Here is a 24213-nt window from a genome sequence, read left to right on the forward strand (position 1 = left end):
ATATTTCTTTGACACAGAGTTTGATTTGAATTCATGGCCTCCATTAGTGAATGAGGGAAATGTCTTTACAGGAAGGAAGTTTTTCCTTGCCACTGTCGCCAAAGTGCTTGCTCATGGTGGGATCTGTTGGGTCTCTGTAATAACATTATAAAGAGTCGGTCTAGACCTGCTCTATTTGTAAAGTGTCATGAGATGACTTTTGTTGTGATTTGGCGCTATATAAATAAAATTCAATTCAATTGAACCCCAAACCATTGTTGTCAGAGTTATGTTATATTGTATGATTGTTATATTGTAGACATTTCTATCTTATGGTGGCATTTAAACTGGCTTTATATGGTGACCAGAAAAACTCAACAAGTCACTCTGGGTAGAAGACGAATGAGTTAATGAAGACCTAAAGTTATTGTGATCCTTCTTTGCATATTAGTTTACGCTCTTTATTTAAAAAATTTAACCCTTTGTTGGTGTTGTTCAATTCAAAGTATTTTCTTATCCTCCTGGTTGTACACGGAATATTGTGCCAAACACCTTTTGTCTATTTTTTAAAATGCAACGTGAAAACGTCTGTTCACAGAGGTGTTTGTGATTCTCTTTTTGCATCGAAAAAACAAACGGTAAAACGTACCTCGGTCCTCATTACTTTGAATAAAAAACAATATTGGTGTATTGGTACATTTTTTTTAAAAAAAATACAAGGATTATAAAGACAACATGAGCCTCTTTGATCATACGTTCCAATTACAGCAAGTGGCATCTTTGATTTGGATGTTCACAGACATCAAAGGCAAGTGACGTCACACGAAATGTGATGTCACCGGCAGTCTGTATAACACATGGCAAAAACAAGAAGACAGGTTAGTCACTTGAGAGAAAAATCTTGAAATATCTACTTAGATCTCCAACCGTACAATACTAACTTAGACAAAACAACATCAAACTTTAATGGCTCCACCGGAAAAACGTGCTTTGCATTGGGCTGACTGGGAAAGTACCCTGCCTCCATTCAACCAGCCCAAACTGCACAAACTGTACTCCAGGCACCAAGTGGAGGATAGAGATGCTCAGCAACGGTTTTGCAGAGCAGAGGACAAACTACTGACAGCACGGGAGCAAAGACCTAAACTGCTGCAGAGAAGAAATCTCAAGGCAGAAAATAGCAGAGCGTCCCAAATACAACAAGACATCGTGGCCGAACAAGCTGAGAGGAAACGCGCGGAAGAGCAACGGTACACCTTAACCTACTACACTGCGATCACTAACGAGAAACTGCCCAGATTTCGCACCGAGCAGACACGTCTGATGAAACAGACTTTAGACGGAAACGGTGTGCAGCGCTGCATGGTAGACCCCACTCTGCCGATACCTGAAAAATGCAGCGCAGCTGGGGGTGCATGGCAACGCGGCCCCCCTGCTATTGTTAAGGGGTCGTTGTTCGGCGCCAGAAGTATGGGAGAACCAGATTTGCACAGAACTACCACCCAGTCCGCCCGCAACAAGCTGCAGCTTGTGGATGCAGGTAAGGTCGGCCTAAAGCCAAACCGCCTCCCACCCATCACAGTCAACGTAAAGTCGACAGACGCTTTAGCGTCATGTGACAAAACTGGAGGACGGTATGGTGTGGAGGGGTCCAAGTACCTCTCCAAAAATACATTGCCCAGATTGGCCACTGCTCCAACCCGGTCCACCAAGCAGTATACAGAACTGAACAAGCTGCAGCTAAATTACAGAGAGAACGGTAAATTCAATCTGCAGCCGACTCTCCCACCCATTTCCATAAAGGAAGCACCTGCCGCTCAGCAAGCCATTTACAATAAGCAGCGCCTGGAGTTCAACAGGCTGCAGTTTCGGTAGGACTGACCACATTGCTCTTCCCCACCTCTCTTGCCTGCATCCCCTTCCCCACATCCCTTTCCCTATTCCCTTTCCCTAACCCCCTTCTCCACTCGCTTTCCCTATTCCCTTTCCCTAACCCCCTTCTCCACTCGCTTTCCCTATTCCCTTTCCCTAACCCCCTTCTCCACTCGCTTTCCCTATTCCCTTTCTAACCCCCTTCTCCACTCGCTTTCCCTATTCCCTTTCCCTAAACCCCTTCTCCACTCGCTTTCCCTATTCCCTTTCCCTAAACCCTTTTCTCCCCACTCGCTTTCCCTATTCCCTTTCCCTAAACCCTTTTCTCCACTCGCTTTCCCTATTCCCTTTCCCTAACCCCCTTCTCCACTCGCTTTCCCTATTCCCTTTCCCTAAACCCTTTTCTCCACTCGCTTTCCCTATTCCCTTTCCCTAACCCCCTTCTCCACTCGCTTTCCCTATTCCCTTTCCCTAAACCCTTTTCTCCACTCGCTTTCCTACATTCCCTTTCCCTAAACCCCTTTCTTCACTCGCTTTCCCTATTCCCTTTCTATATCAATATCCCAGCTAAAAAAATATATAATGTATATTAATCATAATACATTTAAAATAACAAAAAATAAATAAAAATATTAAATAAACTATAAAAAGTATATGATGTATGGACTTTGATTTTGATTGAACACTGCACAAACTAGGCTGTATTAAATCACACACATATGGGACCTTGCAATGTTTGAATTTGGGAGATGGATAAAGAGTTGCACTCATTTTCCCAGGAGATCGTACCCAGTGGCAGACAGAAATGGACATCATTATAATTTTTCAGTGTGATGAACTGAAATATATATATATATATGTCCTTGTACAATATATTGTAACATTTGAAATATAATAAAACATCTTTTTCAAAATCATTGCACAGTGAAAGCGAGGCTTATACGGAAACAATCTGAACGCCGATGATGTCATTGCTCAATACATTGTGCAATCAACATGTACTTGATTGATAAGTTAAAGCAAAAAACGTGTGTGTTGCCACCTTCATTAAAGAAAGGGTGCGTATACAGTTTATTGAATGTTTCGCTTCTATGCAGCCCTCCAGAACACTAGGTGGCACTAATGTCTGTAGTGTCTTTGCAAACTGTAACACGTATGCACAGGAGTTATAAAAAGACTGAAGGCAGCAGAACTTTGAGCCCAATAGACAGAAAAAATCTAAACCAGGTAAACGTGATCCTTTTTGTACTTGTACTAAGTTAATGATCGCTGGCATTTTGCAGCGTTTTACCGGAGAGTCGTGTCACATGACACCTCCACCGTGCGAGCGTTCCCATTCACTTCTGTTGAAGCCGAAATAACTAAGAAATTAATCTGTAATATCAAGCTTGAACGTGCAGAGAAAGCAGTAGTGTGTCTGATACTTGATCCTGTAGGTAAACTTGGTCTCTGTTTGAACACCCAAAGCGTTGTTTGTGCACAGGATCAATGTTTTTCAATCACTTCGAGCTGATATTGAAATGCACTTGTCTACCGTACACAGTTGGACCAATAAAGTGCGGGAGGTTTCTTTCAAAATGATACAACCATTTTCTTCAGAAGTATAAGAATGACACTGATAGCCTAACACAGTGTCTGTTTGGTTTCAACAATTATGATAAAAAATAACTGCAGTAAATAAAACTGCAGTTATTTAAATAAAACAGTTACTGCAGGACTGTCGTATTAGACTGCATTAGTTTTAACCACCTAATAAACTGGCAGTGCATGTTCCTAAATCTGGAAGAAGAGATGGTTTTACAAATCATCTACAATAATGAGCCAAAATGGTGTTAAGAAATGGGCTTTCTGCTCAACTCTGTGTTGGAAAATGGCAAAGAAATGTCTGTATTTTGACTTAAAGCATTGTTTTTCATTTGTTTTATTAAATCAGCATTGAGATGGAAATGCGGCTTCCACCTCACGAGGGAGTCGAGCTCTCGGTGGTGGACATGCACACAGGTGGAGAGCCTTTACGGGTCATCCTCAGCGGCTACCCAGAGGTCAAAGGTGACAGTGTGCTGTCCAAACGCCGTTATGTCAGGGAACATCTAGATCACCTCAGGACGGTGCTGATGTACGAGCCGCGGGGACACTACGACATGTACGGAGCCCTGGTCGTGGACAGCGAGATGCCCGAGGCGGATCTGGGGGTCCTGTTCATGCACAACGAGGGCTACAGCACCATGTGTGGACACGCCGTCATCGCGCTGGGTCGCTTCGCTGTGGACTACAAGCTGGTGAAAGAGCCGCAGTCACCAGAGACCCAAGTGAACATACACTGCCCCTGCGGTCTGGTGAGGGCGTTTGTAGAGTACTCCGGTGGTAAAACAGGAGGGGTGAGGTTTCTGAGTGTCCCAGCGTTTGCTTTCGCCACAGGTAGGACCCCCCAAACAACTGTTCTGGGTGTGTTTATATGCTGCAGGACTGTAACTACATGACTTTTCGATAGATGTGGCGGTGACAGTGGACGGGTTTGGTGATGTGACGCTCGACATCAGCTACGGAGGAGCCTTCTACGCTTTTGTAAACGCCCAGAGGTTTGGCCTCCACGTGACCGAGTCCAGGACCCGAGATCTGGTGGACGCAGCCACAGCTGTGACCAATGCTGTCAAATCTCAGGTAACAGGTTCATATTGTGACACGAGTTAAATCACTGCACACAGTTTTAGCAGTGCACACACCGAAAAACTGGCAACAGTGTAGTAATGATGGTGAGAATATCTACAAGCATAGTACAGGTGCAGGATGGAATCTAAAAGAAGGACAATGGAGAGCATTCGTCCTCTAATAAATAATGTACTTCCAACAATTACAATTACATCCATGATTTAGGTTTAGTGGAAGACACACAGTGTGAAGAAAGAGTTTCTTTGTTAATCAAAAAGGGCTATTTAGAGCACAGCACTTTTTCTTGTTTATCAAATTTGCATTTGTCTTTGTCTTATACTAATCATGAATATGTGCTACATGACACATTGTTAGAGGGCTCTTGTTTGCATTTAAGGCAATTTTGTAAAGAATATACACAAAATAAAAACTTGACACCCAGTGCAAGATTGTAGACCGGGAAGTCTGTAGCTGCTAATTTGAGCACCACATAACTTACCCAAATCCACTACATGGCCAAAAGCATGTAGACACCGGAACATTAGACCCATGTGTGATCAATATGCTGCTATAACAGCCTCCGCTCTTCCTGCACGATTTCTGAACTTGGCTGAAGAGATTTGCTCTCATTCATGTAAAAACATGTAAAATAGCCTCAGACAAGGAGTATCGGGAACAAAAGTATATCTAAAGGTGTTGTCCTCATACCTCTGGCCACATTGTGAATCTCGATTTCACAGGTTACTTGACAGCCATGACATTTTCTCTCCTAGGTGAAGTTGCACCACCCAACCAGTGATGATCTGGCCTTCCTCTACGGCACCATCCTCACAGACGGCAAAGATAATTATTCCTCTGATCCCACCGCCAATGTCTGTGTGTTTGCAGAAGCTCAGGTATCTCACTGACACTGGTCCTGAGAAAATACCACCTGGTCATTTGACACTGTAAGGAGAGATATCTGAAACATTTTTATTTTATTTTGTGTAGTAAAATGATGAAGTGTGAAGAAAACTACTAAAGAGAAATGACAAAAAGTACACAACAGACACTAGCTGTCTGGTTTATTAATATTATCTCCACCTGGCTTTAACTGGTTTGAACTTTCCCAGGTGGACCGAAGCCCTACTGGTTCTGGTGTTACAGCCCGAGTGGCTCTTCAGTATCACAAAGGTCTCATCCAGCTGAACCAGACCAGGACCTTTCAAAGTGGAGCCACTGGCTCCCAGTTCACAGGGAAAGCTGTCAAGGTACCAGAGTTTTCTTCTTCTGTGTCATCGAGGACGCTGCCTCTCGCTGGCTCACGTGTGCAGGGGCGGGTTTAGAAAGGTTCGAGACTCACATCTAAAGCCCTGGTTCTGGGCAATAATAAACACTATTATACTTATATTGTTTTTTCAGTGTATGAATTCCAGACAAACAAACTTAAATATTCTAATATGAAATAATAAATAACTGCTGTTTATAATGGCGAATAGTCTACAGCCATGGACAGATTATGAGATAATGGGTCCCTGGACACAGACCCCCACCCCTCCTACACACAGGAGCAAGATACCCAAACTCAGAGACCCTCTGGCCTCGCCCCTGCATGTGTGCTGATAAGATGGTGATAGGTGAAAGGTTTCTGGGTTGACTGTCAAGTTCAGAATGTGCTGTTAACAAAAGGTCAGGAGCACTTTGACATAACTTCCTCAGGTGGAATCAGTCACTGCTGTGTGTGAAACAGATCAGATCGGGTTCAAAACACTGCAGAAAGACTGTAAACTGTATTACTAAAAGCTGTGGAAGACAGATCTTTTTTATACTGATGAAAGATGCATTTTCTGAACATAAATATGTAGAGGACCTTAAGAGGAAAATCAGATTTTCCTTGCGCTGTTATATATAAGCTAAAAAGTCAGATCATCAAGACTGAAGTTGATGGGTGGATTGACATTAAATTAGCGATCCTGTAGGCTCACCAAATATTTGTTTGACACAATTTTATTTGAATTCATGGCCTCCATTAGTGAATGAGGGAAATGTCTTTACAGGAAGGAAGTTTTTCCTTGCCAGTGTCGCCAAAGTGCTTGCTCATGGTGGGATCTGTTGGGTCTCTGTAATAACATTATAAAGAGTCGGTCTAGACCTGCTCTATTTGTAAAGTGTCATGAGATGACTTTTGTTGTGATTTGGTGCTATATAAATAAAATTCAATTCAATTGAACCCCAAACCATTGTTGTCAGAGTTATGTTATATTGTATGATTGTTATATTGTAGACATTTCTATCTTATGGTGGCATTCAAACTGGCTTTATATGGTGACCAGAAAAACTCAACAAGTCACTCTGGGTAGAAGACGAATGAGTTAATGAAGACCTAAAGTTATTGTGATTCTTCTTTGCATATTAGTTTACACTATTTATTTAAAAAATGTAACCCTTTGTTGGTGTTGTTCAATTCAAAGTATTTTCTTATCCTCCTGGTTGTACACGGAATATTGTGCCAAACACCTTTTGTCTATTTTTTAAAATGCAACGTAAAAACGTCTGTTCACAGAGGTGTTTGTGATTCTCTTTTGTGTTTCTGTTCAGGAGACTAAGTGTGGAGACTTCAAGGCTGTGGTGGTGGAAGTTGCTGGCAGAGCTTTTTACACCGGGGTTTCCCGCTTTGTGCAGGAGCCAGAAGACGAGCTGACACGTGGTTTTCTGGTGAAGTGAGCCTCGATTACAGGTTTTACTTTTAAATATCTTAATAAAAAACAATACAAAAGCTCTAAGCTCTTATTGGGTACTGAATATTGGATCTATAATAAACGGTGTTAAAGAGATGGTATCAAAATGTTCTGTTAGTTTTTCTTTGTAAAAGTTCATTGAGTGGTAAATTAAGGAATAACATATTTACCATTTTGTTTTAATTTCATTGTGGGTGAAAAGGATGAGGACTAACCTGGTTTAAGAAATATTAATTACCTAGTCATCAACCAATATGTCAGCAATGTAAATAGTAAAGTAAAGGATGTGATCTGAAACTGGCTGTTATCCTAAAGACATTTTTAAGAAGAAAAAAAAAAACTTACTGCAGTGCAGAAAATTCACACAATTTAGAGCCATGACACAACAAATCCAGGCTGACTAAAATATTCTTTATACTGCATTGTGATATTTGACTTCAAGGTTATAATAATCAATAAATTATTTAATTAATTAAGTTACTGAGCTATTAACCAGTGAACAGGGTATGACTGTCTTAAGGTAATTCCAAAAAGCGGTTCTGTTCATTAGTGGTTACTGGCCACTAGAGGGAACCAAGAGCCTGGCTGCTGTCAGGGTCATGTCCACTTATTCCTATTCAGGGTCGGGGTGGTAATAAATGACTTTTTACTCAAGTGCATGTGAGTGTTAACTAAATACAAAAACAGTGTTTACTCCCATTTATTATCTTCAGGTCGTTGTACAATGGAAGGCAATATTTAAATTATAAAAGTCCAATGTTGGTCTTCGACACTGGATGGATTCACACAGCTGACGGGACAAATTGAAATCAAATCCAAGTCCACATGTGATGTTTTCTACAAGAATGAAAACATCACATGTGGATCACGCAGACTTTAAAATGAAAGTTTTGTTTCTCTGCAGTGTAAATCCAGACAGTGTACAGAAAACATAATAAAAACTTAAAAGGAGGGCACTCCCTTCAGAGGGGAAAAACAGGTGTATTGCATCGATTGGGTATGGTTTTAATGGCATTTAGCATAGTCACTATGAATTTATATGTGCATGTGTAACAACCTTATATATAGATATATGTAATCTATGACATAGAGAAATTGCAGATTAGGCCCAGGCCTTTGAGAGTCCCCACTCAACAATTAAAATCAACAGAGTTAAGGCCAGCTCTTAACAGGGAAAAAGTTCAAATAAAACATACAGTGATCAGATATATAAATGCTGCACGTCAATAACAATGAATAGAAAAGAAACCTCTGCTTCTCAGCTGCGTCACTTGCGGTCGCAACCACGTCTGTCTAACAAGTCAGCGTTTCAGTCCTGCAATGGTTCTGACTGCAAGAGAGCGGCAGCGTTGAGGGGAAGTTCAGATTCAGTCTTTCTCCAAAAAGGATCTCTTGAACAATTCAGGCATGTGAAAGCAGCCCCTCTCAATCTATGAAATCAGTCCATAAAAAATGGCCCCTTGTGTTTTTTAATGGAATCATCTTCCTGTTTGGATCGAGCATCGAGCCCTAAAGGACTGTACTAGCTGCACATTTCACTCTGTGCATAGACTCTGACGTACAAAAACAGCACAGAACGGTTCCCATCAAACAGCCGTGAGCATATCTTATGCCTGGAAGGAAACTTTTCTCCAGCGGGGAAAAACAATCTGCTCCTGCGCGACAACTTAAAACATTTCATTTGACCAAACTGATCCTCCAGCGGGAATGATCTGATTTGGTCGTTAATAACAACTTTTGGCTTCTGCTCCGTTATAACATCAAACTCTCTGAGGATGAAAGGTCTGAACATGTTGTGCTGTGTGTGGCTCTGCAACGATGAAGCCGAGCTGGGTGGGAATAGAGGAGTGTGCAGAGGAATGTGTATGTCAGTTCGACCCAAAGAAAACTAATGATGAGTCGGGGGAGGGGCAAGGATGATGACCTCAACCACGCTTAGAAGTTGAGCTTTGTGACCGGTCGCTCTCTGCTCGAGTCTGTGGTCTGGTTGTTAATGCGCTTGCGGTTGCGTTTCATCTTGGACAAGTCCTTGTCGAAGACCTCGCCTGATCTCAGCGCTGACACCAAATCATCAAACTCGCCGCCATCGTCCTCCCCGTTTGCCTTCGCTTTTCGGGCCTTCCGCTCCTTCTCTCGCTGCTCTTTCAACTGGTGAGAAATAAACATTATTTTATATTAAAAAATGTATTAACCTTTGCATCAAAGAAATAGTCTGACATTATCGAAAATACACTTATTTGCTTCCTTGCCAAGAGATAACTGAGCAGATACCACTCTCAAATCTGTGAGTTAAATATGAAGCTACAGTCAGCAGCCGGTTAGCTTAGCTTAGCACAAAGACTAGAAACAGCTAGCATGGCTCTGTCCAAAGGTAACAAAATCTGTCCACATCTCAAAAGCTATTTCTTGGCTGGGCTCACAAATTGCTGTTTTTACACTTCAGATTTGTACCGATTAAACAAACAAGATATAACGTGATAATTAGTGAGCCTTAGAGATGCTAGTAGGTGCATTTTGTTACCTACAGACAGAGCCAGGCTAGCCGTTTCACCTTGTTTCCAGTATTTGCACTAAGCTAACCGGCTGCTGGCTGCAACTTTATATTGAAAGGACAGATGTGAGAGCAGTATCGATCTTGTCATCTAACACCAGAGAAAGCTAATAAACATATTTCCCAAAATTCACTCAACTATTCTTTTAACTATTCTTTGTAACTTTCTCTGAACAGTGGCCACAAGTGGATATTACAAGATAACAGCAAATTGACTTTCCCTCAGTTTCACAAGAAGAGCCAGTTGCTTTAAAGACATCAACAGGGCCTCCTGATAGGCTAGGAGTTTAAGACGCCAACAATGTATTCACAATGTCCTCAGTCTGAGTTTGCTGGTCTAATGAAGGACATAAACATATACTTCCTCATCATTAGGACAAAAGGAATGGGATTACATTGTTTTATTTTCTACAGTATTTCAGATTATACACATAAGTATTTTATAACAGCTGTAGTTCTTTTCATCAAGGATCATATGGAAACGATAACCTACCTGAGCTTCCATTTTGGCCCTGCGCTCCTCCTCCTCTTTGCGTTTTCGCATGTTCTCGTTCTCCTGCTGAGCCTCAGCGAATGACTGCAGGAACTGGTCAAAGATGCCAAAGAACTCATCTGGTTGCATCTTATTGGCATCCTCGCCAAAGTGCTTTACTGCCCTCAGGAACTGTGGGACCAAAGAGAAGGGGGCACACGGGGGGTGGGGGGGGCACACAGGGAGGGGCACATGGGATTAGATTTACAGCAGGACACAGTAGAACCATGTTTTACTCCATCTTTGACTGTTTTATAGAAGACTCGTTAGGTCTCAGCTCTTTGAAATGAGAGCAGGGTACCGAGTAGTCGGGCTTTGAAGCCCGTGTTAACCCAGATCTGACCGGCTACTGATTACAGCTGAGGCCAGAGACTGGAGCCAGAGCCCAAATTAAGGCAACGTGTTTGTTGAGTGTTTTTCACAGTAAGTTAAAAAGGAGAACATCCAGATGTGAGATCATGTTGAAAACATACCTTCTGAGATGTGTATGTTAACAGCAGCTCTGTCCAAACTCTATCAAGTTGAGCAAAGGTGCATTTAACTTACTTAAATGATGAGGTTGTTTTTCTGAGTGTGCAGTGCATTTAAATGTTTTTTACTTCCTCACAACAGGGACCAACGAGACATGATTTCTGTGACAAAAATGCCTAAAATGTTTACATCCTGGTGTACTGCAACAATTTCATTATATGCTCACATACATACAAACCAGATGCAGGGAGCTGTTTAAAGGGTCAGCCTGTTCTCTGTCACTGTAAACACTCAAATATTTAACTGTGGGACACTGTCAATGATTCACAGAAACTAATGGTTGCCATGTGACCAGCTGAGCTCTCAATGTTGCACTAATAAATGTGGAGAGACACATAAATCTAACTTCAGAGTGTCAGGCTCTCTTGAAAGGTGAATATTCTCAGGTTTCTAGTAGTAAAAAGCCCATTTCACCTAAAATGGCTGCAAAATCCAGCTTTGTTTCTTTTGCTTTAGTCCACACTAAAATGTAACGGTAAGTCTGATAAAAGGATTCACAGAATGACATGTTCGGTTGGCAGGTACAAACAAAGCTGAACATAATGGTCTCAAATAATATCTAACCCTCTGTTCCTGGTTTCTCTCTCGACCTGCACACATGGCAACGAGCAGGCTGACTAATAAAGCGTGAGCGGTGCTGCGGCAGGAAGCTGAAACACTTCACTCCTGCTGTTAGCTTTCCTACAGAGGTGACTGATGAGGTCAACAAGGCGTGTAGAAACAGCTGCTCGGAGAGGAAATGGGATGCAAGCTTTCAGCGTTTGTGTCTACAAGTGATAGTGTTGCTGTCCAGGCTGCTCAAACACAGTTTTCTGCAGAGAACGTACAGCGGCGATTACTTACCAGTTCCTTGGCCTCAGTGAGAGAGTCCTCCACATCGGAGAAGCTGAAGCTGGCCACAGTGATGAACTGACTCACCACTGACACAAACTTGTCGCCCAGCTCCTGCGGCCGCTTCTTCTGGTATTCCAGCTCCTACGAGTGAAAATGATCCAGGAGAGGAAATTGAGGGAAAAACAAAGGAGAGCACCTCCGCTAAACAATGTATAACTGCATGACCAACAACATAACACGTGTTATCTCATAGATCTGTGTGACTCACGCTCTCGACACTTTTCAAGCCGCTGCGCAGGTTGCCAATATCTTTTTCCAGCTCAGTCATGCTGCAGGGAAAGAAAAGAGAAACGTTTAGTATAAAGTGCAAAGGATGGATTTTGAGAGAGAAGCAGAAGTAAGTCAGGCAGCAGGTTCTTCACAGCACCACCTACTTGACTTTGGCTGCCTCTGAGAGACTCTGCAGGTCCTCCTGGAACATCAGGACTTTGGGGTATTTCTTCTCCAGGATGGTGATCAGGTAGTGCAGGAGAGTGATGTTTCTGCAAACACAGAGACGCACAGACACACTGAGGTGAACCAACCTTCAAGGCAGTGAGCGTGTCAAATGTGCAATATATTGCTTTTATTATGCAGGTTCTGATATGAATAACCATATGGAGTTTCACAAGTATCACATTCCCTGTTCCAGATGTGACTTGTATACATTTCATGCCGTTCTTTCTGCTACATCCTGAAAGTTTTGATATTACAATTGAAAAATGTTCTTACTTGTCAATACTGGATTTGGTATCAGCGATCTTGTTGAGTGAAGACACCTTGAAGCCATAAGCGTTCCCCCTCTGACCCTTGTTCATGAAGTTTCCAAAGGCCAGCACCACCTCCAACAGCTGCTTCAGGTTTCTGCTGTGTAAAATCTCCTTAGACGCCTTGGTCAGAGCTGAGACATGAAAACATAAAGACAATGAATGATTACTAAATAAAAGGTGCCCGACTGATATATTTTTAGACTTCAGCAGCTGGCACATCATTAGTTTGTCAAATATAAAAAGGTAAAAGTATTCAACATTAGAATTTCAGAGGCCATCAGGGATGGCTACAGAGATGCATGGGTAGATGAATATAGTTTTCTTACTAAATATAAATAGCTTCCCATGGTAAAATGAATTGAATATGAGACTTTTCCCACCTTCAACTTTGGGTTTGATCTCAGCTATCCTCTCTGCAAACTTCTTTTTGAAGTATAAAGACTGCAGCCTCTGCTGGTAGTGGTTTATTCTGGACAGGAGATGGAAAATGCATGTCAGACGAGGACGAAAATAGACAAAAATAATAAATTATAAACAGGGAAATCCACAAATTTAGACAAAAGCCACAGTCGTGGCATTGTGCTTGAGCAGAATGAAGCAGGCCATGTGTGTGCTTAGTAAATGGCACATATAAAGTTTTAGTTGTGGTAATGAAGCTTATTTTTGGCAGCGTTTTTGATTTCAGCTTATAAACCACTGACTCTGCAGCTAATGAATGCCACAGTGACATCTGTCCCCCAGTCCAATCTGTACTGAGTAAACGTCAAATACAAAAAAATACATTAAATCATTAAAAACAAAACAAAACAACTGCATTTAACTGACATGTATGTTTCTATTGTCACTATACTGTAGGAGTGTCAGCTACTTTAGTTTCTCAGTTGTGTCACCTTTCCTTTGTTCTTTCATCTTACAGGACCTTGTTTACAAAACTCCAACACAAATACTGTTATTACATTACGGACTCATTTATTCACCAGCACAATTTAGAAATAGTGATTCACCCACACACACAGCTATTGTTCCCTGCTAAGTAGAAACCCATGTGTCATTTCATTTATCTGCTCTGACTAAAAGGAAACAATAGCTATTGTTTATCAGCAGATCTGAGCTGCAGAGTGCTGCGCTGACCTGAAGCTGGCAGGTCTGAGGTGAGTACCTGTTTAATACAGAATTAAAAAGGTAGCACATGAGAAAGAAAAACCTCATGAGTAAAGTACCTGCTCATCTCATAGAGGAAGCGGTCGGGTTTTGCCATTCGGTCGAGCTCATGTTTGTGCTCCTCCAGAAGATCCACGTCGCTCTTCTCTGGGACAAACTTCAGCAGCTGATGGGGCAGGAAAAAACTCTTTACTTATTCATCGGTTAAAGACAGCGGAGGGATTTATCATGATGTCTCAGTCTATTAAAGCAAAACATTTTTCCATATACTGGTAGATGAACAGGGCTGAATCTCTGCTACTGCGTCTCACCGTCTCTCATCAATGCAAAAGTATGAAACTGTTCCTTAACAAAATATACTGTTGTCAGATTTATAACTCAATGTCACTTAGCACACATTTTTGCGATGCATTACTTCACTCTACAGAGAATGGCAAACACCCAGTCACTAAATGAAAGCACATTTGATTCTTCAAGTGCTGTTGCTAAGGTTACACATGCACTGTAGTACATTTCTCCCCTACCTTATTTTTGGAATTTTAACTGTAGTAGTGAGTACTAACCCTAACCTGATTTATTGTAGTTTGTGTGTTTGTGTGTGTGTCTGAATTTAGAAAATAGTCAAATCTCAACAGTAGAAACCATCTTATTTAGACTTCTAGAGGCTTCTTTGTGTTGATTTCAGTTTTGGATTGAGTTGTTTTGAATAAGATGATGTATCACTACTTTATGATCTTTCCCTTCTTCCTGCTGACCAGCTTTCACAGATACTTTCCCTGTCTGCAGACAGTCTTTCTCCTGCACATGCAAGATCTCCATGAGAAAATATACCTGGGGGAATCAGGTTTCTCTAACCCCTTACCCCACAATAACCAGGTTTCTCAGAGGCAGCAGCAGAGGAAGCACTGCTGGGAGCCTGATGACGTACCTGCTCCAGCATGTCTTTGGGAAGGTCCTCCTGTTCGTCCATCGTTAGAATGGCTCTCTTCATCTCCTCATTTGAAAGCTTCAGCCTACAACACACAACAGAAGAGTCCATTAAAAATATAAAATATCTCACAACCTGCAATGTGTCCAGTAATGTTTTTTTTTTAAATATGTGTTATGATGATTTAATCAACCTACCGCGACAGAAGGATGTTGCAGTTTTGAGCTCGACGGCCATCAATGACTGACAGCTCCTTGACTTTTTTAGAGCTCAGCGTGTCGTCCTCTGCCTCTTTCTGCAAGCAAAGTGAAGAAGAGTTTAAAAGTGCAACAGGCTATTTTAACATATACAAGTTAGTTTTAGTTAAAGACACACACACACACAACAGTGACACATGCCCTAAAATCCCAAACAAGAGACAATAGTACAAACACACATTCATGAGTACATGCAAACATGACACACGTAAAAGGCAGCTGACTCTGAACAAAAGTCTCACAGGTCTGTTGGACACATTAAGTAAGAAGATGTAGCTGAAAGTACAACAGGACGTGACATATAACATATAAGTCTGATTGAATCCACCAGGAGCGACAAAAATACCAGACTGTACATCTACTGTACTGTAAGTGCACTCACCTGTTTGCTGTTATTGATCATAAAGAAGTCCTAAAATGCAGGCAAGAAGCAGGGAAGATGTAAGCACTCATTAGAATAAGTAAAGCAGTTACGTGATTGCAGCCCATAAAAACAAACAGCAAAATGAATCAAAGCTCATTCAGCACTCGGATGACGATGGATCCACTAGTAATGAAGGGAGCGGAAGTGAGACGTGTGGTAGCTCGGTCGATCAATGCGTGCTTATAGTTCACATGCTGCGCACATAAGAAATCTGTCGAGTGTGTCTAGTTTTTATTTTGTCACCTGTTTACACTAATCAGGCCGACACAGAGGATCTAAATTCTAAGTCCTAAACTTCCACTTGCAGTTAATTCATTTGTGTTTTTTTAATTTTATTTTTCTTATTATGTGTGTTGGACATGCTGATGGTCATGTTTGAACACTGGTTGGGTTTAGATGGAAAAAAGTGCCTGCTGACATCTTGAACTTTGAAAAGACATGCTCATTCTCCTCCGTACAACTAATAAAGACACTACTGATTATAAAGCAACTAAAAGAATTGCAAACTAAAGGCACAAGAAGAAAATAGCCGATTCTGAGTAGCTCATTCATGCATTGTCAATCACATTTGGAAAAATTATCAAAACCACAAACAAAAACTGCATTCCAGTCAAATGTAAGACAGCATTTAAGATGATTCAAGCATGAAAGTTTTGCATCTAATAAAATCTATCAATTTCTCCCTTTTACTTTTCTCTACTTCAGGCAGACTTTAGTTTTGTTGTAAATGATCTGACCTCTCCCCTTCTCCATTCTCCAACTTTGCTTGAGAAATCAGAAGTTGCAAAACAGCAATGCAAGCCAGGCTGAGTCCTCGGCCACCCATCCCACCCAACCGATCTGCCCCCCCCGTCCCTCTCTCTGACACTAGACGGCGACATTTGGAGTTGGAGAGATGAACTGCATCTGCCTCAGTACCTGCTGTCTCTGATAGGCTGAGAAGGTCTTTTCAATGTCTTCCAGATCCAGGATTTTGAAAACCTTGGCGTCATCCACCTCCATCCACACAGTGCCCTCCAGTTTATTCTGCACAGGGGAGGATAAGATATTTTTATCCCGTATCTTAACACAAAGCATCAATATATTCACTCGACTGTTCTCACCTCAGCTAGCTTGGACCAGTTGAAGGATTTGAGCGCATTGGATGGCTGGGGAATGTTCTTTATCTTCAGGGATGGACCTAGGGGTGCTCCTGGCGGGGGAGGGATGCCTCCGATGGGTGGGCGTCCGGGAGGAGGCGGGGGTCCACCTGGAGGAGGAGGTGGGGGAGGCGGAGGAGGCATCATGCTCCCAGGAGCGGGCGGCGGGGGAGGTGGGCACATACCTCCAAAAGCTGGCGTGGGTGGAGGAGGCAGAGGGCCACCGGGGGGACCGGGGGTGAGGGGAGGGCCTCCAGGAACAACAGCTGCCTGTCTCTGCAGGGAGAGTATAACACCGGGGAGATTTAAAATGCTGCAGGCTTTCATGGGATTTGCTGAACATAAAAAAAATATAGAACATCAGCAGCCTTATTCTTTAAACTAAAGAATTCAATATTTTATGTTTCTGTACAAATCCCTTAGGCTGCTTTATGTCCCTGTTCTAGGACATAAAGCAGCCTGACCCCACAGGTTGAGAACCTGATTAAAGAAGGGGTCAGAAGATGATTAAAGAAAGAAAAAAATCTTTTTGTTTTGTTTCTTATTAAAATACTGCAAACTTTCTCCTCTTCAGGCTTGTAAAATCCTTCAAAGGAAACAATCTGTGACGAGGGGTCATTTAAAAAAAGATGGGAACCACTGTACATGTTTTTTTAATGAATTACTATTTCATGTTATGTGGGTGCTTATTCTTTTATTTCTTAAACTTGCATTAAATTCCTCTTTGCTCAAACACATTCATCTTTCTTAATATATATTTTAGGTGTCAAAATCTTCAATCAAAAATGTCATTGATGAGTAACTCTGGTCATGACATAATAACAGTAAGGGGTAATTGTGATAAAGTGTTACATAAAGGACCACGTACAGTGCTGAGTTCATGCAGTCGGGCAGTGAGTTCGGCCACTTGCTGTTTGACATTCTTGTGCTCGGTGCTCTCCTTTTCCAGCTTCTCTTTCATCTTGTTGAGCGTCTGCATCATGTCCTCTTTCTCCTGAGTCTTTGCATCACATTCTCGCTCCTTCTTCTCAAACTTCTGCTGCAACTCGTGCTGCTCTGTGATGGGAGGTCACAGCGATATGTGTTCATCACTTTACTAAAAACATGATTTTAATTGGCAACCACCTTTAACAAACTTATTCTATTTCAGGTATGTCATTTATAATCATACACACCTTTTCTCATTTTCTCTGCCTGCTCTTTCCACTGTTTGACCTCATTTTCATTCACCAGCCTGCAGAGAGGATGACACACACAATTAACTACAGTGTCTACATGGAACAACCCCAGTGATTGTTTTTCTGAACTTTAAAAAGGGAAGCTACTTTGAGCCAACACTGTTGAGCACATGGCTTTTCAACTTCTCAGGAAACACAACACTGTTCTCCATTCTTCAGTCTGGCAGCCAAGTAATCTGTTCCATGTACTCATTCATGTGTCAGTCTGTTCAGGGGAAATCAGAGGACTCACATCCGGACGACGTTCTTCACGTTAAAATTCTCCAGTGGTGTGACGTCGGGGTCGTGACCTTTGTCATTCTGCAACACCATCTGCTGGACGATACGATCCAACAGCAGCCAGTACTGCACCGTGTTACCACTCCTCTTGTCTGAGGAGAGAGAGAGAGAGAGCATCCCATTAGCCTGCTGGCCTGAGTGTTATTATTCACCTCAGTGATTAGGATTAGTATCTCCATTAGTATCTCAGAAAGCACAGATTTAATTTGGATCCACAGTGGCTGTTTCATTATGATGAAACAGTGGAACGATGTGTCAAGGCATTTTCCAAAATTACAGTGACGAGCCAAAGAGAAGCAGCATAATTACAGGTTACAACAAGGTGACACATGTATTTGTTACTGATTGGGTATTGGATAAATGTTCAATGCATCACATCATGTTCAGTGTATGTATATATAATTTTTATATTCCTCCATCTATTTAAGTACCAAGCTTGCGCTTTATAATTACACTCTTACTGCCTCAGAAAAGTAACTGAGGGGGGTTTCATTAGAAAGCCACGCGGAGGCGACGGTAACTTTAAAGAAAAAGGATACTGCAGCTGTTTGGTGGCTCTTTGTTTTCAAGTCAAATGATGTGGGAAAGCTGTAATCAGACTTGATGCATTTGTTGCAGAAAAAATAGGGTGACAAAAATAAATATTAGCAAGCAACAGACTCTGGTGCTTCGAGGAAGTAGAATATTCAGTTTGGCTGGTAATGTGCTTATCCAATTTCTGGACTGACTAATCTGGACAAAGTCAACATCCTTATCTTTTTGGCCAGAAACCAGAAGATCCAGATATACTGTGTATGTTGTGGGAGTAATACGACACATACACATTAAAGATTTTGAACTGTAATTCTTTGTGATAGTATTTGTCCAAACATGTTCTATAGTTTGCAGCCCAGTAATGAGCAATTTAAAGAAACACTCACGTGGCATGAGAAGACAGTGATGCAGGACAGACATAAAGTGCGGGTATGCATCGGTGTGGTTCATCTTCTTACGGATGAGATCAAAAACTTGGGTGGCACTTTTTGTGTCTATATGTACCTGGAAGAGGAGAAGCAAAAACAGCAGCCCCGTGAATATCTCCTGCTAAATATTTTATAGTCACAAATAATGCGAGAATAAAGTCAGGAAATTATCTTTTTTCCCCCTCTTACCGACTCAAAGCGTTTTGACAAAGCCAGCTCATCCTCGTTCCGCAGCATCTCAAAGTAGTCTAAATGCCTGAGAGGGTGAGAGGAAGAGACTAGATTAGAGAGGCAGCCTGTAAATGTGATGCACTTATATACTGTTTTTATGCGTGACCAAAAAGGCTTTAACAATTTGTAAGTTCAAAAAAACATTTTCTGAATCTAACTCTTAGACCAAACTAATCCCTTATTTCTTTGATTTCATGCTGTTCATCTTCTGGTCAACTAACACTGATTTCTTTCAAAATTACTTTCAGGATTGAGATAGCACCTTTTCTTTCTGTTCCATCTCACCTGTCTAATGTGGAGTTTTCATGAGAACGTAGCTTATCGATCACAGGTTGGATCCCCAACATGAGAAACTCATATCGTAGGTGGATACGGAATTCCAAACTTGTCTATATTTGAACAAAATAATGAATTAGCAGCAACAAAGGATGCAAACACAGTTTTAAAGAGTGTCTTGAATGAGTGGCCAAGGGACATGGTGACCTTCTAGTGTGAAAGGGAGCACAAAAACTGTCTAATGTACATAATTCACCTCTCCAGCGCCTTGACTCAGCACAGCATTTATAAAGGACATGATGGCTGTTTTCAGGTTGACCTCATCTCTGTATCGCCCCGTACTCCGGTCCAGATCGTTTATAAGTGTCTGAGGGATGACAGGTCATTACAGGCGTTAAATATCTCTGCACAGTGTTACTTTTAAATGACTTTATCTGTCTGCAAAAGATTTAAACCCACAAGACTGTGCACTCACCTGAAATCGCGTTCTCTCGCAGGCGAAGCGTTGGTAGTGCAGCATGGCCTCAAGGATTTTTTTGTGCCCACCCGGCACCAGGCACACGGCTCCCATGATTTCCAACACTGCCACCTTGGTCTTGATGTTCTCCGTGGCCAGGCTCTGAGCGATGATGTTGATGCTCTCGGAGTGAGAGAGGACGTGGGCGCGGCCCTGCGAGTTGTTCATCAGAGCTTTGATGCAGCCGATCAGAGATGTGTGGATCTGTGATTCTGTGGTCTCATAGTCCATGCTCTTCAGGAAGTTTAGGATGCATGTCAGGCCGTCCAGGTCGATAAACCGAGTCACAAACCTGAGAGGGGATCAGTAAATAGAATTACAAAATGTCCTGGAATAAAGCTCACATGCCAAATAGCCAAATGTGTGTATGTTTATATAAGTCCACTTGTCCAGCCTCTATTTGCTTGTCCTATAACTGAATCATCTTCAGTAAATGTAATAAGTAACTCAGCACATTTGCTTTCAAAGTGCAGTGAAGCTCCGGTTCCCGAAATGGAAAGCAAATGTTTCCCTAGTCTCCTTTAATGTATGTTCACGCCAAGGAAAAATTCTTTAACCAACAACTGCAGTGACCTTTATAGGTGTTCAATTCTTAAAGGACACATTTACATACTGTTGTGAGGAACTGAAAGGAGTGACAGACAAGGTGAGAGGAGGTTAAATGAAAGGAGATGTGATGATAGATGACATTATATGTAAAGGAAAGGGAGGGGATAAAAAAAAAAAGACGGGACAGAGTGAGATGAGGGAAGTATTTGTCCACCTCATTGGTTGCGTCCTCAGAGCCGTCTTCAAGCTCTCTATGGTTTTGTTCCTCTCTTCCTCGTCTTCTTTCTCCAGAGCGAGGAGTGTCTTTCTCTGTTCAACAACAAGATTAAACAATTACAGTACTATATAATTTAATGAAATTGTTTTGTTATGTTCCTATTAGAATGGAAGGAAAAATCTGCCTTTGAATTAAAAAGCATATTATTTCTTGGCTCACTACTAGCTTTATTTAGTTAGTTAGTTATACAGCCCAGAATCACAGATTTGTCAGAGGGCTTTAAGGATAAGGAAAAACTCTTTAATGAGGAAAAAAAACCTCAAGAAGAGCAACAGAGGACGGGTTCTTCTTCCAGGACTATTTTGTAACCATTTTTATATCCAAAGAATACATAAAGTTAATGTTATTACTTACAGCTGCCATTGAATTGAGCTGATCAATGTAGTATTCTGGCCAACTAGTTGCGCTTTTGTTTTCTTCTTGTTCCTGAAAAACAGAGAATAACAGAGAATGAATGATGCTGTGCAGAGATCCAGGCAGAATTTGCTTTTAAGGAATGTCACACAATGATAAAAAAGAAAATTAGATAAGTTTATTAGAAAAAAATGTGTTTGGCTCATGATTAACTGGGAGTGATTGGAATTTAAAAATGTTACATAAGAACTTGGTCTTGAAGGAAATACTTCAGAAAGTCACATGAGGGGACGAGTTGTTATTTGGTTCATGTCGCATGTTTGAATACATCAAAAGTGGATCTGCAAACCAGATGGAACTTCAGTCCATCATTTTTCAGATCAATTGGCTTTGAAATTTGACATGAAACATACAAACAGAAACAAACACGCGGACAACAGAAGGTCCGGGGCATAAATAGCCAAAGGCCAAAAATGGAGCAGGAACTCAAAGTAGGACGACACAGTTATCCAGCCCATTCTATCATCAAGCGCTTCACTGAGTTTCAGGAGGCAGTGAGAAGTGCGGAAAGGGGAGCACAGCTGCTTGAGAAAATCTTGAGATTAGCAAATGAATGTTAAAACTGTGGATTAAGGACATGGCCTTGACTTATGCTGAGATTAATCTCCTGACAGGCACGTTTGTATTACAAGTGAAAAAAATAAATAACTGCAAGACATTTCTCAGATGATTTAATTTTCTAACTCAAGGGAAAACACTGAGGAGAAAATGACTTGACCGTGAACTTGGCTTGTACATAAAAGGCCCCCCGGCTTTCATTTTAACTATCGCTCCATTAAGCACAAGCGAGCTGTGACCATCAGAAACTAATTGGGCATCAGTTAATAAAGCGGCCTGCAGAGACTTGGCTGCTCTGGCAGAAACTGCGGGCCTTGGCGGGTCTGCAGGGATCATGCAGTGACAGGAAGGTCTGATCCTGCTGTTCCACTCAAGACCGGTGCCAGCTTGACCAGGCGGGTGCTGGAAGAAGTTCAGTCCATTAGAGGAGGGACCACTTCCTTCTGCATCTTAAAGAGTTCATCTTTCCACTCCTAAGTCAGCACTCTTCAAACACGGAGATGTCTCCAGTTTATTTAGGGTCATGATGAGAGAAAAGGGGGGAGGGTATTTCTGGGAGTTTATTTTCTTCCCCATTTGAGAAAGTAAAGATCAAAGACACATTTGAAAACAGGAATCAATCTCAGTTATGTCCTATGAAAGGACAGTCTGCTTTAAAGAGAAGTTACAGCTCTGTCCTCTCAGAAATTAAAGGATTTTTTTTATTTTTTGATGAAATTTGAAACCTAACTGCAAAATCTCTGCTAACAACCAGATCAGTAAATCTGCTTCTTGGCAGATGATGTAGCCTCGAACAGAGCTGACAAGAAGGAGGAAGAAGATTGATTCTCTGCAGCATGATTTCATCAGCTCAGGTGCCTGGCCAAACCAAACAGCTAAAGCTTTGCTGCTTTGACTGACTTATCTCTACCCGGCTTCTGAAGCCAAGAAATGACTGGCGAAAAAGAGCACCCTCATCACAGGCGCCCTGATAATGACCCCACCTTCCTCCTTATCATCCCCCAACGTCTCACACACAAAAGCTGCACCTGTGGAAGTGAAGCCTTCCTGTTTGCCTTGGACAGCCGACCGCTTCCTTTGCCTCTTTTCTCCACACACACCCACACTCACACACACATACACACACACCCTTCCTCTCTGAGCTCAGATGGTAAGTTTGTATCTGTCTGGGTCGGGGCCAGGGCCTACTGCTGATTCAGCAATATTGACGTCTTTCTGTCGCCCGCCCCCCCCCCCCCCCCCTCTGCAGGTCGATGCTGACGATCTCTGGAAAGCTGAACAGAGGCAGAGCAACGTTTTGGGGTTTATTTTCAAATGCCTTATGAGGCTACTTTGGGCCCCGGGACTACTCCTAATGAGGTCACTAATTGGGACACAGTAGAAACGGGAGCAAACACCGTGCTGTTTCCATTTCCACTACCTCTTCTCTATCACTCGCCTTGCTGCTGCTGGCTAGTGGACGCTGTGTGCAGCCAAAGTAAGCAATAAGTGCATCAATACAAAATCAGTTTTCAGCCGAAAAGGTATAATTCATCATGGCTTGTGATGTGGCATCTTGTCATATTAACTGACTCAATGCTGAAAAATAAAAGAAAGAATGGCTGTTTTGTTTTGTTTTTTGGAAAATGTGCTTATTCGCTTGTGTCCTGAGAGTTAGCTGAGAAGATCAATACCACTGTCATGTCTGTGTGGTAAATATGAAGCTACAGCTAAGCCAGTTAGCTTTGCTTAGCATAAAGACTGGGAGTTTGTTTGGATGGTCCAACATATTTGAAGACATCTAATGTCAAACCAAAAGGTCATATATTGAGTGCCTGTCAGGACCGGATATGGTATGACATATGGTACATGCTCATGACCAGTGATGAGAGGAGGTGACTCCATTCATATTGAAACTCTCTGGGCTCAATTTAAACAACACACAAAGGGATGAAAAGCACAGAATATATCATTTTTTCAAACTACATAAAAAAATCAAAATCCCTTATATTTGATTAACATAATCGCAACCAGTGCAATACTTTGCATGCATGAAAGGTTTTTGCACTATTGCACTTATGGCATGCCTTTCAGCAGCTGTGTTTTCTGCAGACCTTGAATGTACACTGACGTGCAAACTATCCATCCATCACACTAAATCCCAATACTCCTCGCCTCCAGTTTGCAACTGGCTGTAGGAAAAGATGAATAAATCTGTATGCGCTGTCTGCATATCAGTCAGGACAGGATATCCTACACACTCATACCTGTGGCCTTGAGAAGCACTGCTGTAAAAACGCGAGGGTACATTCAGTGGTAGCTGGAAAGCTCAATTCCAGTTGATCTAAACTAAAGCAGGCATTTTCCTGCATGCAGAGGAGGAATTCATACACAGGGAAAAGAGGAACAGCTGACAGTCCTTTTATCATGAAGACATAATGAAATATGACACTGTCACACAGTGGTAGAGTATGTTATGGCTACATAAATGCTTTGATGGGACAGGTGAATGATCTAAAAAGAGAAACCGCATGATTAAAAAAATCTTCC

At 41.8% G+C, this 24213-nt stretch overlaps 2 protein-coding genes across 3 annotated transcripts in view; one reads left to right on the forward strand and one right to left on the reverse strand.

Annotated features, from left to right (window-relative positions):
- Window positions 1-3037: 3037 nt before the first annotated feature.
- On the forward strand, window positions 3038-7309 carry LOC139302339 (trans-L-3-hydroxyproline dehydratase-like). The gene is made up of 6 exons (XM_070926011.1): window positions 3038-3078; window positions 3785-4269; window positions 4343-4512; window positions 5274-5396; window positions 5613-5750; window positions 7078-7309. The coding sequence occupies exons 2-6, from the start codon at window positions 3792-3794 to the stop codon at window positions 7201-7203; spliced, it is 1035 nt and encodes a 344-aa protein (XP_070782112.1). The 5' UTR covers window positions 3038-3078; window positions 3785-3791; the 3' UTR covers window positions 7204-7309.
- A 592-nt stretch (window positions 7310-7901) lies between these two features.
- LOC139301877 (disheveled-associated activator of morphogenesis 1-like) overlaps window positions 7902-24213 on the reverse strand; it is a 44732-nt gene continuing 28420 nt past the window's right edge. The window contains exons 4-26 of one of the 2 annotated variants that reach the window (XM_070925362.1): window positions 21067-21138; window positions 20650-20744; window positions 19845-20178; window positions 19626-19736; window positions 19379-19482; window positions 19052-19118; window positions 18821-18938; window positions 17854-17992; window positions 17559-17617; window positions 17252-17439; window positions 16348-16659; window positions 16163-16270; window positions 15203-15232; window positions 14761-14858; window positions 14564-14648; window positions 13695-13801; window positions 12855-12943; window positions 12437-12605; window positions 12100-12207; window positions 11934-11994; window positions 11675-11806; window positions 10262-10432; window positions 7902-9365 (exon numbers count right to left, since the gene is read on the reverse strand). In XM_070925362.1, the coding sequence (XP_070781463.1) occupies window positions 9153-9365; window positions 10262-10432; window positions 11675-11806; window positions 11934-11994; window positions 12100-12207; window positions 12437-12605; window positions 12855-12943; window positions 13695-13801; window positions 14564-14648; window positions 14761-14858; window positions 15203-15232; window positions 16163-16270; window positions 16348-16659; window positions 17252-17439; window positions 17559-17617; window positions 17854-17992; window positions 18821-18938; window positions 19052-19118; window positions 19379-19482; window positions 19626-19736; window positions 19845-20178; window positions 20650-20744; window positions 21067-21138 (2970 nt within the window). In that variant the 3' untranslated portion in view covers window positions 7902-9152. The remainder of the gene's footprint in view (window positions 9366-10261; window positions 10433-11674; window positions 11807-11933; window positions 11995-12099; window positions 12208-12436; window positions 12606-12854; window positions 12944-13694; window positions 13802-14563; window positions 14649-14760; window positions 14859-15202; window positions 15233-16162; window positions 16271-16347; window positions 16660-17251; window positions 17440-17558; window positions 17618-17853; window positions 17993-18820; window positions 18939-19051; window positions 19119-19378; window positions 19483-19625; window positions 19737-19844; window positions 20179-20649; window positions 20745-21066; window positions 21139-24213) is intronic. The other variant, XM_070925363.1, reaches the window with a different exon arrangement.

This window comes from Enoplosus armatus, chromosome 19 (assembly GCF_043641665.1).
Source record: "Enoplosus armatus isolate fEnoArm2 chromosome 19, fEnoArm2.hap1, whole genome shotgun sequence".
NCBI lineage: Eukaryota > Metazoa > Chordata > Actinopteri > Centrarchiformes > Enoplosidae > Enoplosus > Enoplosus armatus.

Excerpts from the sequence above, each read along its gene's own strand:
- LOC139302339 (XM_070926011.1), top strand. The coding sequence starts at position 3,792 with ATGGAAATGCGGCTTCCACCTCACGAGGGAGTCGAGCTCTCGGTGGTG. Across the intron at positions 4,270-4,342 it reads AGCGTTTGCTTTCGCCACAG|ATGTGGCGGTGACAGTGGAC; the intron begins GTAGGACCCCCC and ends ACTTTTCGATAG. Across the intron at positions 5,751-7,077 it reads TCACAGGGAAAGCTGTCAAG|GAGACTAAGTGTGGAGACTT; the intron begins GTACCAGAGTTT and ends GTTTCTGTTCAG.